This window comes from Dreissena polymorpha, chromosome 12 (assembly GCF_020536995.1).
Source record: "Dreissena polymorpha isolate Duluth1 chromosome 12, UMN_Dpol_1.0, whole genome shotgun sequence".
Lineage (NCBI taxonomy): Eukaryota > Metazoa > Mollusca > Bivalvia > Myida > Dreissenidae > Dreissena > Dreissena polymorpha.
The window spans coordinates 18241252-18258280 of NC_068366.1; the positions used below are offsets into that span (position 1 = coordinate 18241252).

The 17029-nt window shown below is 32.3% G+C and overlaps 1 protein-coding gene across 4 annotated transcripts in view; it reads left to right on the forward strand.

Moving 5' to 3' along the window:
* Nucleotides 1–4372: 4372 nt before the first annotated feature.
* The window catches only part of LOC127853788 (uncharacterized), a 21705-nt gene continuing 9048 nt past the window's right edge, over nt 4373–17029 (forward strand). Inside the window, exons 1-3 of one of the 4 annotated variants that reach the window (XM_052388555.1) lie at nt 4373–5139; nt 6177–6292; nt 7476–13516. In XM_052388555.1, the coding sequence (XP_052244515.1) occupies nt 7670–9184 (1515 nt within the window). In that variant the 5' untranslated portion in view covers nt 4373–5139; nt 6177–6292; nt 7476–7669 and the 3' untranslated portion in view covers nt 9185–13516. Of the gene's footprint in view, nt 5140–6176; nt 6293–7475; nt 13517–17029 lie in introns of those variants that run through there. The other 3 variants (XM_052388556.1, XM_052388557.1, XM_052388558.1) reach the window with 3 other exon arrangements.

Consider the following 17029-nt stretch of genomic DNA (forward strand, 5'->3'; position numbering starts at 1 on the left):
GACATATTACAGGAATACACACTATTTTAAACGTTTTTTTTTTAGTTCTAGTGGATTGAAGAGCAGAGAAACATTGTGGATAAGTTTGATAAATGACTATACGCAAGCAATTGTTAAGTTACAATTATTTCGGTCAAGAACAATTGCAAATATTACAGTTACAATATATATGATTTTTTTCAGAAAAATCTGTATGCGTATATAAGGTTTCCAAATTTTTCTTAATATCGAATGACAATTAGTATTCAATTCTTAGATGGTAAATATGATGCCCGCAATAAAAAGAAATGTTACCAACAGATTCGCCTATTGTTCGCGATTGCGAGTTACTTACTGACTGTTTCAGCTGTACCTTTGAATCTAATCAACCTGTCCATTTAAACGACGTTCCAACATGCTTTTTGCAGTATGATATTCTAATTTTATCTACTGCTTCTTTTTGCATAAAAGACGGAAAACTAAGGACAGGTTATTACAAAATATTATAAGCTTTATAAATCCTTAAGACACACCTTAGCATTTGATCAAATAACGTATGCAAACAAAATTGAATTAACGGACATTGATATTACGGTAAACAGTACGCCAATTTATCATAATGACTTTTAACTTGAGCAAAATACATGTGTTTGGTTTCCCAATTATTACATTATGAAATCTTATCGTATCCACTGGGGGCTGACGAGGTCAAAGCGTAGTCCGTTTCGCTACGACGTCGGGTATATGTTTTACTACGAAAACATTGTTTATTTACACATGACATCGAGAAAGTATTAGTCGAAAATTGTGTTTTAAACATGTAAGATCATGCTTTTCTAATAACAAAACTCTGAATTAAAGCAATATGACATTTCATAGGTTTGTTACATCAAATTATAATCCAAGATGTGTCTGGTTTATGCGGTTTAACATGAAATATACCGCTGATTTTCAAAGCAAAGTCAAGTTTCACTTTTAAAGGGATCTTTTCACACTTTGGTAAATTGACAAAATTGAAAAAAGTTGTTTCAGATTCGCAAATTTTCGTTTTAGTTATGATATTTGTGAGGAAACAGTAATACTGAACATTTACCATGGTCTAATATAGCCATTATATGCATCTTTTGACGATTTTAAAACCTAAAAATTATAAAGCGTTGCAACGCGAAACGATTGAATAATTTGGAGAGTTCTGTTTTTGTCGTTAAATTCTGTGAAACTACGAAGATTGCTTATATAAGGTATAAAATACGTCATATAAGTGTACTCGGCGGAATAGCTCAGTAGGCTAAAGCGTTTTTACTTCAGGACTCTGGCAGGACTCCAGGGGTCACTGGTTCGAAACCTGGTCCGGGCAATGTTCTTTTCCTTTTTTTAATTTTATTCTTGATTTTTTACTGGAGCTTTTACGATCCAATGTTTACATTTATCGATATAAAGCATTTAATGAATAAGTTAAAAAATGCCAAAATCTGTGAAAAGGCACCTTTAAAAATGCAATTAAGGTTTACAACTGTGTTTAATTGACACAATTTTACAATATCCATATTGATCTATGTATCGTTAAGCCACTGGTGTGTTTAGAAATGTGTAGGGTGACTCAGTTATCAGAAATAAAGGCTAAATATTATTATTAAGCATGATCATGTCTCTGACAGTATACGTATAAGCCTCGCTACGACAACGCTTTAGCGTGTATGCGTTTCTCACAGAAGACGTATTGGTTATCTCTCGAAGGCAAAATAAAGAAAAAAAAGTTAATACAGTCATGGAGTGGCTGGATGTTTCCTTTGAGGAAGAGGTAGTAACAACGGCACAACATGATTCGAAGCGCACAGTCGACATTGTATTGCACATTATTATGATATAATTAAATTCACGACTAGGCCAAATGAAACGATTAAACTCGAAAATCTATAAAATATAAGATGACAGTTGAGAGTCGATAACCTAATGTCGTCGGTCTCAATAAAAATGACGCATCTTTACCTCGTGACAATCCCTTATACGTTCATTTTGATACAGACCGACGATAGGTTTTCAGCATACGGTACTCTTTATCAAATAACATTCGATTCTCGTTATCCCCAACTCGCTTATCTCAAAACTCTGCTTATGTCAAAGTAAATCCCATGTCCCAACTTCGATCATTATTTATCTCATACGGAATTTGATTTTTACATTGTATATATATCAAAGCGATTTTCTTGAAAATCGGTTATCGTCAACTAATTTTGAGATGAATTTCATGTTCGTATACATGATTTTACCTGTAAAATCCACACCTGTAACAGCCGTAAGGTGTGGAAAGTAGGACCCCAATGGCATAAATCCGCAATTGCATAACCAATATATTGTTGTAAAAGTGTGGCAGTGGGTTCTGTCACAGGTTATTGTTTACTGCGTACATGACAGCCGGTAAATTTACCTCGTGTTACAATGCGGTTAAGGCCCAGTCTCACATGATGCCGGCGGAGCCCCAGTGCGTGATCAGGCATCTACCGGGTTGAACCGGGGCCCTACCGGGATGAACCGGTGCTCCACCGGGATGAACCGTGGACGACCGGGGACAACCGGGGCTCCACCAGGGCTCCACCGGGAAAGTATTAAAATGTTTAATACCTCCGGGATGAACCGGGAGTCACCGGGTAGGACCGGCAACGACCGGCTTGGCACCGGGAACAACCGGGACTGTACCGGGAACAACCGGTATGAAACATTTGAATACTTTCCCGGTGGAGTCCCGGTTGTCCCCGGTTTTACCGGGGCATTGCCGCAGCTCTGCCGGGGTCTGATGCCGGTATAGTCCCGGTGAGTGCCGGCGTAGTGACGGTATACCAGGACTCTGTCGGGACTCTGCCTGCTTTAACCGGGTTCAACCTTTTCGTTTGGATGTTCATGCGCACAGTGAAGCACGGCATCTTTTGCACTGGGAAATGGCAGTCTGCAGTAACTGCAAACTGCATGTGATTTGTCCTGAAATGGATACAGAAACTTCGTTGAGCAACCTATACATTATATTTGTACTTCGTTGCGCAACCAACACCTACTCTGTGCGAAACCTATACATAAAGTGACTTGTAATTTCATTCGAAAAAAAGCATTTGAATAATTAAAAAATATGTTCGTAACCTGTTTTGCACTTTAAAATGTGTAATGTACACTGAATCAAAGTAACATGTAGTTTTATTTTATTTAAGTAACCGTAATTAGCTATTTTAACAGAATAACCACCTTATGCATTGCTTCAAATCAAAATATTTCGATTTTAGCTTAAAATAAACTTAAAGGTTGCAATTACGCGTTTTTGTTATTAGTTTGTTATTGAAAATAAGTACCTACTATTACTGGATGTTCCGTTCTCTAATCCATAAACACCAGAAAAGATGAAACTCGCCTGATTAAGTAGTGTATTTACACAATGTTTTCGTAGTAAAACCTATACGCGACGTCGTAGCGAAACGGACTACGATTTGACCTCGTCAGCCCCCAGTGGTATCCGCTATTAGTTTGTACAGACTGGATGACTTTAGTTCTACATTTACACTTTAAGAATATATTCTGGTGCAAAAAATATGAATCCTTAAGACACACCTTAGCATTTGATCAAATAACGTATGCAAACAAAATTGAATTCACGGACATCGATATTACGGTAAACAGTGTGCCAATTTATCACAAGATAACTATTGATGCAAAGCATCAAAGGGCGTCGGGAATTTCAGTGTAATAGGCACTCAATGAAGTTACATGGAACGATTTTTTTCTACTGTAAATATTAATATATTGGCCGATTATTTTAAACAAAATAGAAAAAGATACTCGTAAAACCATTATCTATGACTTTGTGTTATAACCCCCATATAACCATAATCTATGATGTTGTGTTATAACCCCCAAATAACCATTATCTATGATTTTGTGTTGTAACTCCCAAATATTTCATAGTTCATTTTATTTACATTGGTTTCCTTTTTTACTGGCATCCGTGTGCAGTTTTAATTAATGGAACAGAACTGTGTAGGTTTTTAAAAATCTGCTTCATCTTGAAAGCGTAATTTCATATTTTTCTCAATTTCAAGGGGAGATGATTCTGAAAACATACTTACGTTGCTCATTTACGATAGGGGATGAGTACTCAATGATATGAAAACACTGTAAAAGTTTAAATGAGTTTACGAACCCCGCCCCCCCCCCACCCTTTCACACATATATTTCATGGGCATTTTAAAAACAAAAAATGGTTACAATAAAACAGAATATTTATTTAAACTAAAATGTCTACATCAAAACAAAAAGTTAACATAGAACACACATAAAATAATTTGATTATACTGGGGCTCGAACCTTGGGCCTTTAACATGTGAAGCGAGCGTGTAACCACTACACTACGGAACCGCTTGAAAAATCACCTTCTAATTAAGATATTAATAAGTGACTGTAGTGTAACGGTTATCAATAAAGCAATAAACCGTGTAATCGCTGTCGTCTTGTAAAATTTAAGAAAATACGCGTTAACCAAAACTCGAACAGCAAAAGTCTGCGCTCTTGTTACAAAAACCACAAAATAAATATATTTTGATTATGTTTTGTTTTTATACAAAACCAGAAAGTTTCACCGGTTCGCGTTTTTGCCCAGTCCCTGTGATCTTTTATTATTGCCCAGTCCCTGTGATCAGTTATTAATTAAAATAATTAGCTTTGCATAATTGGCAATAAATGTTGTAGTAAATGTAATACGCACAAATGCAGTACTTATTTACACTAATTGACACACAAAAAATCACCACTATGCAAGATATTCTGACAACAAAAATATATACTTTGATCCGTAAAATAATTTCTCCTCCCATAAGCGAAAAAACGTATGACATACGAGTCGCCGCACTTCAGTGCGAGGCCAATAATGACTTTTAACTGGAGCAAAATACATGTGTTTGGTTTCCCAATTATTACATTCGTATCCGCTCTTAGTTTGTACAGACTGGATGACTTCAGTTCGACATTTACACTTTAAGAATATATTCTGGTGCGAAACATGTGTTTATTGTGGCTATTTTAATATATTTTGAGGTACAGTTATTTTTAATATTATTGGTATTGTTGATACCTAAGAGTTCGACAGAAGAAGGATAATCTTGCTACAAATGATATCTCCAGGTGAATGTTAATATTGCTATTTATCATGTATTAAGTTTTTAGCCTTTACAGATGAATACTTAAAGATGAAAACAAACTAAGCTAATTAAACGTTTAAAACAATGTTTGTGCTATTCTACAAATGTGTCACTTAACTGTATGTTCATTATTAAAATGTCGGGTACAATGTAATATGATCATGCAAACATACTTTAAAACCATGTAATAAATACTGATAAACATAGTATGTAATAAATACCTATAAAACACATCAATCATCTCGTATCAGACAAATCTAAAAATAATGCAAGCCGCACAAAGTACGATGTCCTAACTTAACCTTTCATAAATGAATGTGATATTATATACATATGTTATTGTTCGCCCTTTGTACTGTGTAAGGCGGATGCACACACTTAACATACAAGCCCTAAATTCATAATTGCTGCGCACAATTTAATTGAAAAAGGTATGTTAAAACACACATCTATTCAAATCACGTTTAATCACGTGCATTTTGAATTGCAGATTATATGACAATATTTTCAATGGTAAGTCAAAACATGTTCACATCTTATTGACAAAATATAAACATACAAACTAGTGTGAAGGTCTATATAGGTTTTCGATAAAAATGTATTTCTAAAATTGAGAAAAATGGCAGGCTGCGGACTGACCATAACAAATGGAATTAGAAAAAATGTGTTAATAATTTTTTTTAACAATTTACTCAAAATGTGTTTTTGTTTTCCATATGACGCTCGGTTCAGCAAATTAAGCCTGATAGTTTTCTTTATTTTACCAATAGTTTTTCACAAATACATTTCAATTAATTATCTCTGGTCGACCTAAAATGGAAGATTCTTAGTATACATATCAATTTAAATGTTTACATGACGAATATAACAATTACACCGAGTTGCGCTAGCATGGGAATGGACTACTTTTACGCAAGTGGTTGTCATACCATCCTCAGTGGTGTTAACTTTTCATTGCTTTAGACGAAGAACGATTTAATCTATAGTGTTTAAACTCTTATGAGATGTGTTGTTTTTCAGTGCAAAAGCGTATGCAGCTATACTTGATGACGGCGAGACCTTATCATTGTTTGACCCCAAACAATTGTCAATTCAACCGGGCTTGCTTCAACACCGTTAAATCCAAAATATGGAAGGTTTGTTGGTATATTATATGCTGATTTAGAAGGCCTACCTCATACCTTTGTTTTGGTTTGAAAATTATTATTAATGTTTTTCAATCTGTTCCGAATTTGTATCATTGTTTTCATAACTTCACACACACTCATCTTTTGCAATATTTAATTCTTCCATGATAAATGAAAACAAATATGCGTCTATTAATACATAAGATACGAGTATATTTGATTTATATACATTTATTGACAATAAATTTTCTTGCCTCTTCTTTAAAAAATGGGTCTTGTTTGAGAAGAAAGACATCAACAACAACACAGCAACTGCATACTTCTTAAGGCTGAGCTATCAAATACCTAAGTTCGTTTATGCCTTTGAGGAAGTGTCTGTTATAAACGCGCGCGTTATTCTTCGATGTCGGCATTTATCTTTAAGTGTATTAAGGTATAAACGGCTACTTTCTGCAAAATCTGCTTTTCTTCCTCTTCCTGTATATTCACTTTAAATTCAAAATAATCATTTTATGCTTGATCATTTGTATACCATGTTTTGTATTTGATATTGATCACTGACTGTAAGCCAAACGTTTAAATTACCTTCGTATTGCGTACCGTTTTAGTGTGGTTGTAAAACTGTGTTATCATTGCCCAATAGTAATTATATAAATTTGTTTGCATACTATACGGGCATATAACTTTGATGAACCCGTTGTTTATGCATTTTTATATATTATATAATAATAAACTATCATTTTAATTGCACGGTTATGGTTTGATTCGACGGTTTGATTTATTGATACACTGTCTTGAATATCTCGGCCCCAAGAGCTGTCAGATAACCAAATCTGAACATTTTTCTAAGATCTAAGTTTTTATTTCTCTTGTGTTGTTATTCTGTTACTCCAAGGAGTTTACACAGTTAAAAAAATGAATATAATAAATATATTTGCCAAATGGTGTCATTTGTAATATTTCTAACAAACCACTTGTATAATTTACATTACAATAGAAGACTGGTACCATGAATAGGCAATGACCAATAATAACTTTCTATCTTGACAGTACAATTTCACCATACCTGGTCTATCTCTCAAACGGTGCAGATGACGACAAGGGTAAAATAATTTTGGTTGAACAAATAGTTTTTACATAGACGCTAATGATTTTAACACAACAGTTTAAGCGATGTTCATTATTATTTCAGGCAATATATAAACGCGGTCTAGACATCATTTCACACAACTTATCAAACGTGATGTGAACAAATCAAACAATGAAGTGGAATATGAAATATTATTTGGTTATTTAAAGTTTTGCTTAAAGGATGTTTGCAAATTACTTGTATTGATTGTATTGTTTTGTTGCTTAGCAATAATACACGGAGTAGTAGTATTTTCAATGAACACATTGCTTAAACAAATAGAACATACATACATTAAATTAGAACAATTCAGGTATGGTTTTACGCTTGAGTTTCACACCATTTTTGAAAAGTTAAGCTCCCTCAAAACAGAGGAAAAAATAAGTGGTAAAGTTGAGGTCACTACTGACACTAAAGAGAAGATACTAGAGAAATTGAAGGATATGTGCGATTATACCAAACAAGGACAATACTCTATGCTTAAAGACTTCTATCTAGATTTACTTCAAAGTAGAACACAACACCAACCATCTACAGAAAACTTTATCAAACATGAAATCGATGAATCAGTATTACATGAACTTTATTGTCTCATCTCGGACCAAGACAAAGACATCGTTCTAAAACGTGCTAAAGACTCTTTATTGAAACGGAAAAATCTTAATGTGAAAGTAAATCGTCTAGAATTAGATGGCCGAGAGGCAGACCTAAGAAGATATATCATAGAGGTTTGGCAGGATAAGTCTCAATTACCTGTAGTACGTTCAGTCAAAATATCACGAAGACAATTATTAGAACAAACAAAAAACAATTATCAAAAACTTGAACAAGACAAACATGTTCTTTCTTGCAGCACTGGCTTTTATCAAGATACTGTTTGCAAAGAAAAAATGTCTAAAATTGTACGAAGATTATTTACACACCAAAAAGCATTTCATAATGATATTTCAATTCAACGAACATACATACGTCTTTCGAAGAAACTGGACCTAAGCAATAATATAGAAAGTCCAGTGACCTATACCAAGCACTGGTCTGTATTTGACGTGAATAATAGTGACAGCACTGTTGAAAGAGCGTTAGCGGAGCTAACAAGTGTGATATTTAGGTCAGGGAGTGATTCTAATGTTATTTCGACATTGAAAAATGTTGGTTTATTTGAACATGTTGAAAGCACTGTTGAAAGAGCATACGGGGCGCTTAAAAATATGTCATTAAGGTCAGAGAGTGATTCTTATTTATGTTCGACATTAAAAAATGAATGTTTAGTTGACGCTGTAAAAATTTTCGAGTTCGAATGTTCAGAAAACAATTTTGCGCAGACAAAAGTGTCGCTTGCTGAACGTCGTGATAAACTAAAAAACATTATGTCAATGATATCAAATAACAATCTTACATCTAGCAAATTGAGGACAGATTATGTAAAACATAATGAAGTGATGCCTATGGTAGTTGGAATTTTGAACCAGGAAAATGTCAAACTAAATGAGAATAAACATTATCTCTTAGGGTATAAAGATATTGTGTTAAACGTTATTCTAGCTCAGGTGTTCGAAGACGCACTGCGGGCTTCTTCTGTTCAGAGTTTTTCGCTAGATGTAACGTATTTGCATCATCGGGACTGCACGTATGTGATCGGGTTACCTATTTACAAAGGTGGATATATATCCATGCTTGACCTCCAAGAGAGTAAGGAACTACCAGTGGATACGGCATTTACATGTGTCAACGTGTGTTGTTTCCTCGATTTTATTAGCATTATCTATGTTTAATCATAGCAATGATAATTTTTTAGAAACATTATGAGAAGAGGAATTCTTATTTAAATCTACTGGCACTAGTATATGATTCAATCAGTTTTCCACTATTATTGAAATCATCGTTTGCATCAGTGCGGCAATTTTATCATGTGCATACACCGTTTGAAAAAAATGTATTTAAAAAATATTTTATTTTCAGAAAAGATATTGTCGTAAAGAATATTGTAATTGCGTAACTGATAGTTCCTTTTATTCATGTTTGTCCAAGTATTGTATCACATCTTCATCTACTGCTTCTACATGAGCGGCAATGCTTTAGATCATTTTTACCAGGTTTTAGTTTAGAAAACGAAATTTCGATACGCTTACTTTGTGTCTATTAAATCATTTTTTTTATTCAATATAAAACATATAATGTTAACATGTGCATAAGCAAGAACAAAGTTTTAACATGCAGCAATGATTATGTTTAACATATTATACAATATATGCTAATATTTATTTAAAAAAATACCTTGTGTTTTTCTTTAAATATAATGATTGTTGGTTTGTGGTTTTTTTGCTTTGTATGTTTGTGATAAATGGTTTTTAATATATAATAATTAAACTATATATGAGTGGCATAAAGTGGGGTAGATAACCAACTGGACTAGATTATGAAAATTTATTTTGTTTCCATTTTTGTTCAAAAATGTTAAGTGTATCGTTGTTGAGGGCTATTTCTTTTTCAATTTGGATCTTAAGTTTTAAATAATTTATAAAACAGTTCAAAGTAGGTTTTTGTTTTTTATATTTCATGCTGAATATGAAATATTTAATTAATATAATAATGTGGTTAACAGTGTTATTAATTTCTGGTATTTTAAAAGTATTTGCACCGAAACTGATATTTAAGAGAGACAGTTTTATTCTTAATTGTAGTTTCTCTAGAAAAGTTGTCGATTGATTCCATAGAGATTGAATTCACTCCCAGAAAGGTGTTCTATTTTTTTTTTCAATATGTTCACAACACATATCACATAGATTAGTGTTGGATAGGTTGCACTTAAAAAGATATTTATTTGTAGCTATGATTCTATGGATATATTTATATTGAAAATTTCTCAGTGTGCTATCTATAGTTGTTTTATACGGCATGATAAATATTTGTTTCCAATTAAAAAAAAATTCTCCAAGAAGGTTTTGCCATTTAGTTTGAGATTTGGAGATTTCGGCAGGGTTTTTAATTTGAAGTGTGTAAAATATTTTGTTCGTTTTATTTTGTTTTGCAGTTATGTTTTCTACGAATGTTTTTTGAGCACATGGTGTGTTATTTGTATTGGTAGCAGCTTTAATATGTATGGGTATACTTTTGATCAATGTGTAGTACATCAGGAAATTACTTGTAGGTATTCCGTATATGTAGCATATGTTTTCAAAAGAATAGAAGTCGTTTATTCTGTAGTCGTACAATTGATCTACATATTTAATGTTTTGTTCAAACCAATGTTTATAGAAAAAACGTTTTATTGTTTGTAGTTATATTTTTATTGTTCCATAAAATAATTTTACTGTTTATTTTGGTTTCTAAATTATGAGTAACTTTACACCATGCCGATAGAACATTCGATAGAAATATGTTTTTGGTTGAAATTTCATCTAAAACATTATTGTAAATATCACATTTAAAAAGTAAGGAGTCACCATATTTTTTTTAAAGATTTTCTGGTAGAATAATTTCAATTTACTCGTATTGGTATTATCTAGGTATCTTTTAACCCAGCCGCATTTGATTGCATTCAAGAATGAGTCAATGTCCATTAATTTGATACCTCCATTTTCTACAGATTGAATTACTTGAGTTCGTTTAATTTTATCAGGTTTACCGTCCCATTTAAAATCAAATATTTCTGATTTTATGTCTTCAATAATATAATTTGGTGGGTTTGGGAGAACTGTTAGTGTGTAAATTAATTTAGGGAGCGCAAACGTTTTCAACACGGTGTTTTTTACGATTAAAGTTAGTTTACGATGCTGCCATGATTTTAAACAATTTTTTTTTTTGTTATTTAGGCAATATGTTTTTTAGAATTGTTTCATTTTCATTGTTTGTAAAGGTTATTCCTAATGTTGTTGCTTCATCTGATGTCCAATTAAATTTCATTTCTTTTTTAAGATGAATATTATTTTGTTTAAATTTACCTACTCGTAGCACAGTGCCTTTACTTTTGTTTAGTTTAAGACCCGACGTCGTTCCGAAAAGGGTTAGCGACTCTATTAGGTTATGAAATTAGTCACTATTGTCATTTAAGATATATAAGTTGCATCATCAGCAAATAGGGACTGTTTAATTTCGTCGTCAGGTTCTAATGATATGCCTTTTATATGTTTATTTGATTGCGTGTGATGTGATAGATACTCGATGCATATAATAAATAGCGATGATGAGAGTGGACATCCTTGTCGTACCCCTCGTTCGATGCTAAAACTGTTTGAGAAGAAGCCATTGTTAACGATTATACTGTTAATATCGGTGTAGAACAGTTTGACCCATTGAATGAGACTTTCACCAAAGTTCATATTTTCTAGGCAAGAGAACATAAATGAATGATTAAGTAAATCGAATGCCTTTTCAAAGTCTGCGAAGAATATTAGACCAGAATTATTTGTAATGTTAAAATAGTTTATGCATTCTTGTATAAGACGAACGTTTTCACCAATGTAACGTCTTTTTTTGAAACCAGATTGAGATCTTGAAATGATTGATGGTAATATCTTTTGAATTCTGTTTGCTATACTTTTAGTTGCTATTTTATAATCGTTGTTCAATAAGCTAATTGGGCGCCAGTTTGACAAGGATTCTAAGTTTTTTCCGGGTTTTGGAATGAGTGATATTATACTTTGTTTTTGAAGCGCAGTTAAACTTCCGCTGTTAAATGAATAATTTAGTGAATTGGTTAAATGTGTTTTAATATCGTTCCAGAATATTTTATAAATCTCGATAGTGATGCCATCAGATCCCGGGCTTTTGTTATTTTGCATTTCTTTAAGAGCTAATCCACATTCATATTCAGTCAGTAGTCCGTTGCATAATTGTTTTTCCTTTTCATTTAAAGCATGATGTGTATTTTAAAAGAGGGTGTTATTTTCGACATTCTTTCGTTTGTAGAGGTTTTCAAAAAATAGACGTTGTTCTTCTAGTATTTGATTTCTGTTTGTTATGTCTTTGCCGTCGACTTCTAGTTTGTGTACCGTTTTTTGTTCGCTTATACGTTGTTCAATATTTGCAAAGTATTTTGTATTTTTTTCATTGTGTTCAACATGCTGTGCCCGAGCTCGAAGAATTATGCCATTGAGGTGTGTATGATAGCTTCCTTCTTATATTTGTTTTTTTTTGCAGCAATTTCATCTTCAATGGCGGTGGTACCATTTTTGTTTGTTTCATGCAATTGTTTTTCAAATGTTTCATTGATTTGTATGGTTTTAGTTTCAAGTTTTTGTTTGTTTCTTTTTGTTTAAATGACGTGTATCTTATTGTTGTGTTACGTCTATTACCTTTAATTATTTCCCATAAGGTGTTAGGGTTTGCATCTTTGTTGTCTTGGACTGTATTGGTTATTTCCTGTTTTATTTGCGTTTTGTATTGTTGATCTAATAAGATGCTATTATTAAGTTTGAAGTATCCTGTTCCTCTTTCAGGTTGTATTTTATGCAGTTTAAGTTCAACTAGCGAGTGGTCAGTCATAAATCTTGGTTTAATGTTGCATGAGTCAATAATATTGCACAGTGACTCAGATATTAAAAAATAGTCTAGTCTGCAAAATATTGTTGGTTTTGTGTTTGAGTGCCATGTGAATTTGCTCTCATTCGGATTAACTGTACGCCAGATGTCTATCAAATTGTAGTTTTCAATTATACTATTCAGAATATTTCTATTTTTTGAGTGAGTATAAAGGTTTCCATTCCTTTTATCTAATAATGTGTTAAGAACAATATTGAAATCACCTCCGACTATAATATTTTTATCTTGGTTATTAATTATAAAGGATTGTAATGTTTCTTAAAAATTGGATTCCTTTATGTTAGGACCGTAAACGTTAATTAATGTTAATTGTGTTTCGTGTATTTTTATATCTATACTAGCTTGTCTACCAGTTATTATTTCGTTAAAGTTTTCAACTGTGATCCCTATATTATTTTTAATCAGAAAGGCAATGCCTTGTTTATTAGTATGTTGTCCACTAAGATAGATGTCTCCGTCCCATTAATCTTTTATGGTTTGTGCTAAAGTATGTATTAAGTGACATTCTTGTAAAAGGCATATGCTATATATATTTTTTTCATCTAACCATATGAAGATGTTTATGCGTTTGTCTTTATTGTTTAGCCCTTATACATTCAAAGTACAAATTTTAATACTCGTATAAAAGGATGGTTGAGTACATGATAATTTTTAGAGTGTCTGTCCAGTTGTTTTTTTATAAGACATAGGTCAATGAAAGTTTTATATGTTTTGGTGTTTGATGTAAAAGTGATGTGTATGCACAAATATAGTAAACATTTCATCTTGACATATACAATGGAATAAAGGGAAAGAAAAAAAACACTAGCAAAAAAGAACAAAATAAACAAAAACAACAAACAATTGAAACAAAGAGATGCAAAAAATGGATAAAGGCATACGATAATGGTATAGGGGTGTTATACAGTAATGATATATCCAGTTTACTGTTAAAATATCTAAGACGAGAGTGAATTATGTGAAACGTTTACATATGACGTTATGAATCAAGAATCCACACACATTCATACACACATACATTTATATACATAAATATACATATATATACATACATATACATATATACACACTCGTACACATACATACACATATACATATAAACATATACACATATATATATAGCAATAAGATAAATTGCATTTTACAACACATCTCTTTTTGAAAAAGGAGCAACAAGAGCTTGATTTAACAACCATAATGTCAAAATATATTATTTATATTATACATTGTATATAAATCAATATATGCATTTACATTCGTTACGAAAAGGAAAAATATGTTAACAAATTTGCTGAAGTATGTTAATGTTTTATTCTTACATTCATGATGGTTACTGATATAGATATAGACTCTCCGTTTTATAGAAAATCCCTTCAAAATAAAGAGGTATCTTCGAAGGAACTGTTTTCATTTATATATATTTATATATATATATATATATATATATATATATATATATATATATATATATATATATATATATATTAAATATATATATTTGCTAAGAGATAGCATTTTACTTAGAACGAAAACAGCAAAAAATACTATGTTTATGGCTGTTTCCATATGTAAGTAATCTTCCGATGATTAAAGGGATGCCTAGATATGATATGTTACAAAATATTGAAGATTTTTTTAATTGTCAAATTTATATATATGTGTGTGAGTTATAAGACATGCTATTATCATATCAAGATAGTGTATGCTTATAAAAAACAAAACACAAATGTACAGCGACGTTAGCCATATCCTAAGCGTATCATCAGGTCTATTTTTTACATTCAAGCATATTGACAGATTGTTTAGTTTTTATAATATCGACGGTAAAAAAAGGTCATGCATGGGGTATTTTACACTCAACCATACTGAGAGAGAACAAAACAATACGTGCGCATAGTTCCTGAGGCAAAAAACAAAGTGTTACTCATGCGATACTATTATTAATAGTGCAATACACTGTGGCAAGAAGAAAGTGTTCCAACGACAACAGGGTGATTTATGCTCTACGTGGTGAGCTGTTTGGCCATGGCAAATTTATCCAGTGTTCGTATACTTCAAATTTAACCATTTCAGTTTTGTTCATGTGGTTCTTGTATTGGATCTTCCCGTTAGAATACCAAGCATCGCTAATTTCATCTGTCATTTTCTTTTTTACACACATGACACATGAAGATTTAGTTTTGTCAGGTCATCGTTTATGTATATGTTACTCCCTTTCAGTTTCTTTCTGTTGGATAGAATGTCACTTTTGGTTCGCCGGCTTCTCAGTCGTACAATAATGTCTCTATTTTGGTTGTTCTTGTTGGGAAGTCGGTGTTCAATGTCGATATCTGCCATGGATATATTACAAATGCTGTTTTCACGAAGCGTTGTTATGACTTTCTCTGCAGATTCCCGTGATGTTTTTCTAGGGTTTGTATCTGCGATTCCTCGTACTTTTATATTGTTGGCGCGTGAGTATTGTTCACATTCATTTTAGTATTTTTGCCTATTTGCATCGACATTCTTCAGCTCTTGAAGCACCTTGTCATTTTTGTCCTTCTGGTTTGTTAATTCAGTGTCCAGAGTTTTTGTCTGAGATTTGAGCTTTTCTAATTCCTGTTCCTTTTCAAACAGCCTTCCCTCAAGGATTTCCACGCTTTTAATCACAGACTTCAAAAGATCTTCCTTAATTTCTAAAAGGCTTTCCTTTATTGCTCCTTGTAGGGACCCGTCGCCTTTCACTAAGACGTTTTCAGGTTTTTTGTTAAACGTGTTCAACTTGTCATCGAGTTTATCTAGCCTTAGATTGATTTTCTTCATTTGCGTGATAAAATCACGATTATCGTCAAACAAGTTCGCCATATCACCACTATTGTAATTACTTTGCTTTTGCTTTGATTTCTTTTTTTTCTGTTTCTCTACTTTTGGTGTTGCACCCACACTGCTATCTAGCTCACTTACACTGGACGCTTCTCTTTTTCGTTTCAACTCCTCATCTATAGGCGATTCTCTATTCATGATTGTTCATGATCTTTTTTGAACAGTAAACATTTGAATTGTTGAAAAAATGTTTTGGAGAATTTGTCATCTTTCACAGTTTTACTTATAATTTGATTTTGTATTGCATATCAAGAACATGAAAAAGAACTCCTCACTTTGCATTCCCATCCATTTATCCAACCTTTTACCCCGTTAAAAATCATTTTCAATTGTTTTGAATAAGTCGAAAGTTTGTTTACTTCACTAGAGGTTACACACCACCGTCTATTAAATCATACTATTAGCACTGACAAAGTACCAAAGGTAGTTTTGAAAATATTCAGAAGACTGGAATTTAACGAATTTTGTTGATAATTTGGATGTTTAATACTAATTATGCCATTCATTTCATGAAATATAGTTGAGGTAAATCGGGCATTCGATATTAAAAACCATGAACCTTATTTAGATGCATCGTTTTAAACAAATGATTATTTTAAAACGTAAGGTGTGTATCAAATACTAACTTGTATTTTGTATGTGTTTTAATTATCTGAGTTCGTATATGTGGATGGTTAAAAGAGTCTTTTTTACTAAAACTACTAATTTCTGTAAAATGTTTCAATAATACCCGCATTTCCGTGGATTTGATGACGAGTAATATAGTGGATGTATTCATTTTTTTTAATCGGCGCGCTGTGTTGCGTAATTGTTAAACAAATTAATAAATCTATAACACCATCTGGTCTGATTCTGCGAGTTGTTAAAATATATTTATACAGTAAATTTCAATCAAATTGGTTACGTCAAAATAAATGCTCGAATTTAAAATTAAGTAGTATCTATCCCAGGTCGGCGAAAAAACAACGTGTCAATGATGTCAAAAATTGATAATTAGTAGCATATTGTAGCGAAAATATACACAAGGTACTAATACATGTGATCGAACGTGAACTGTTTATAAAAAGAAAATATCGCTTGTAATAAATATAATAAGCGGTTTTGTATTTGTCTTTACGTTTCTTGTTATTTTCATTTTTACTTTAGCGTTTACTAGTGTCAATTTAGATATTCCATTTAAACTGTATTAAAATAAGTCCCATTCCAATGAAAAC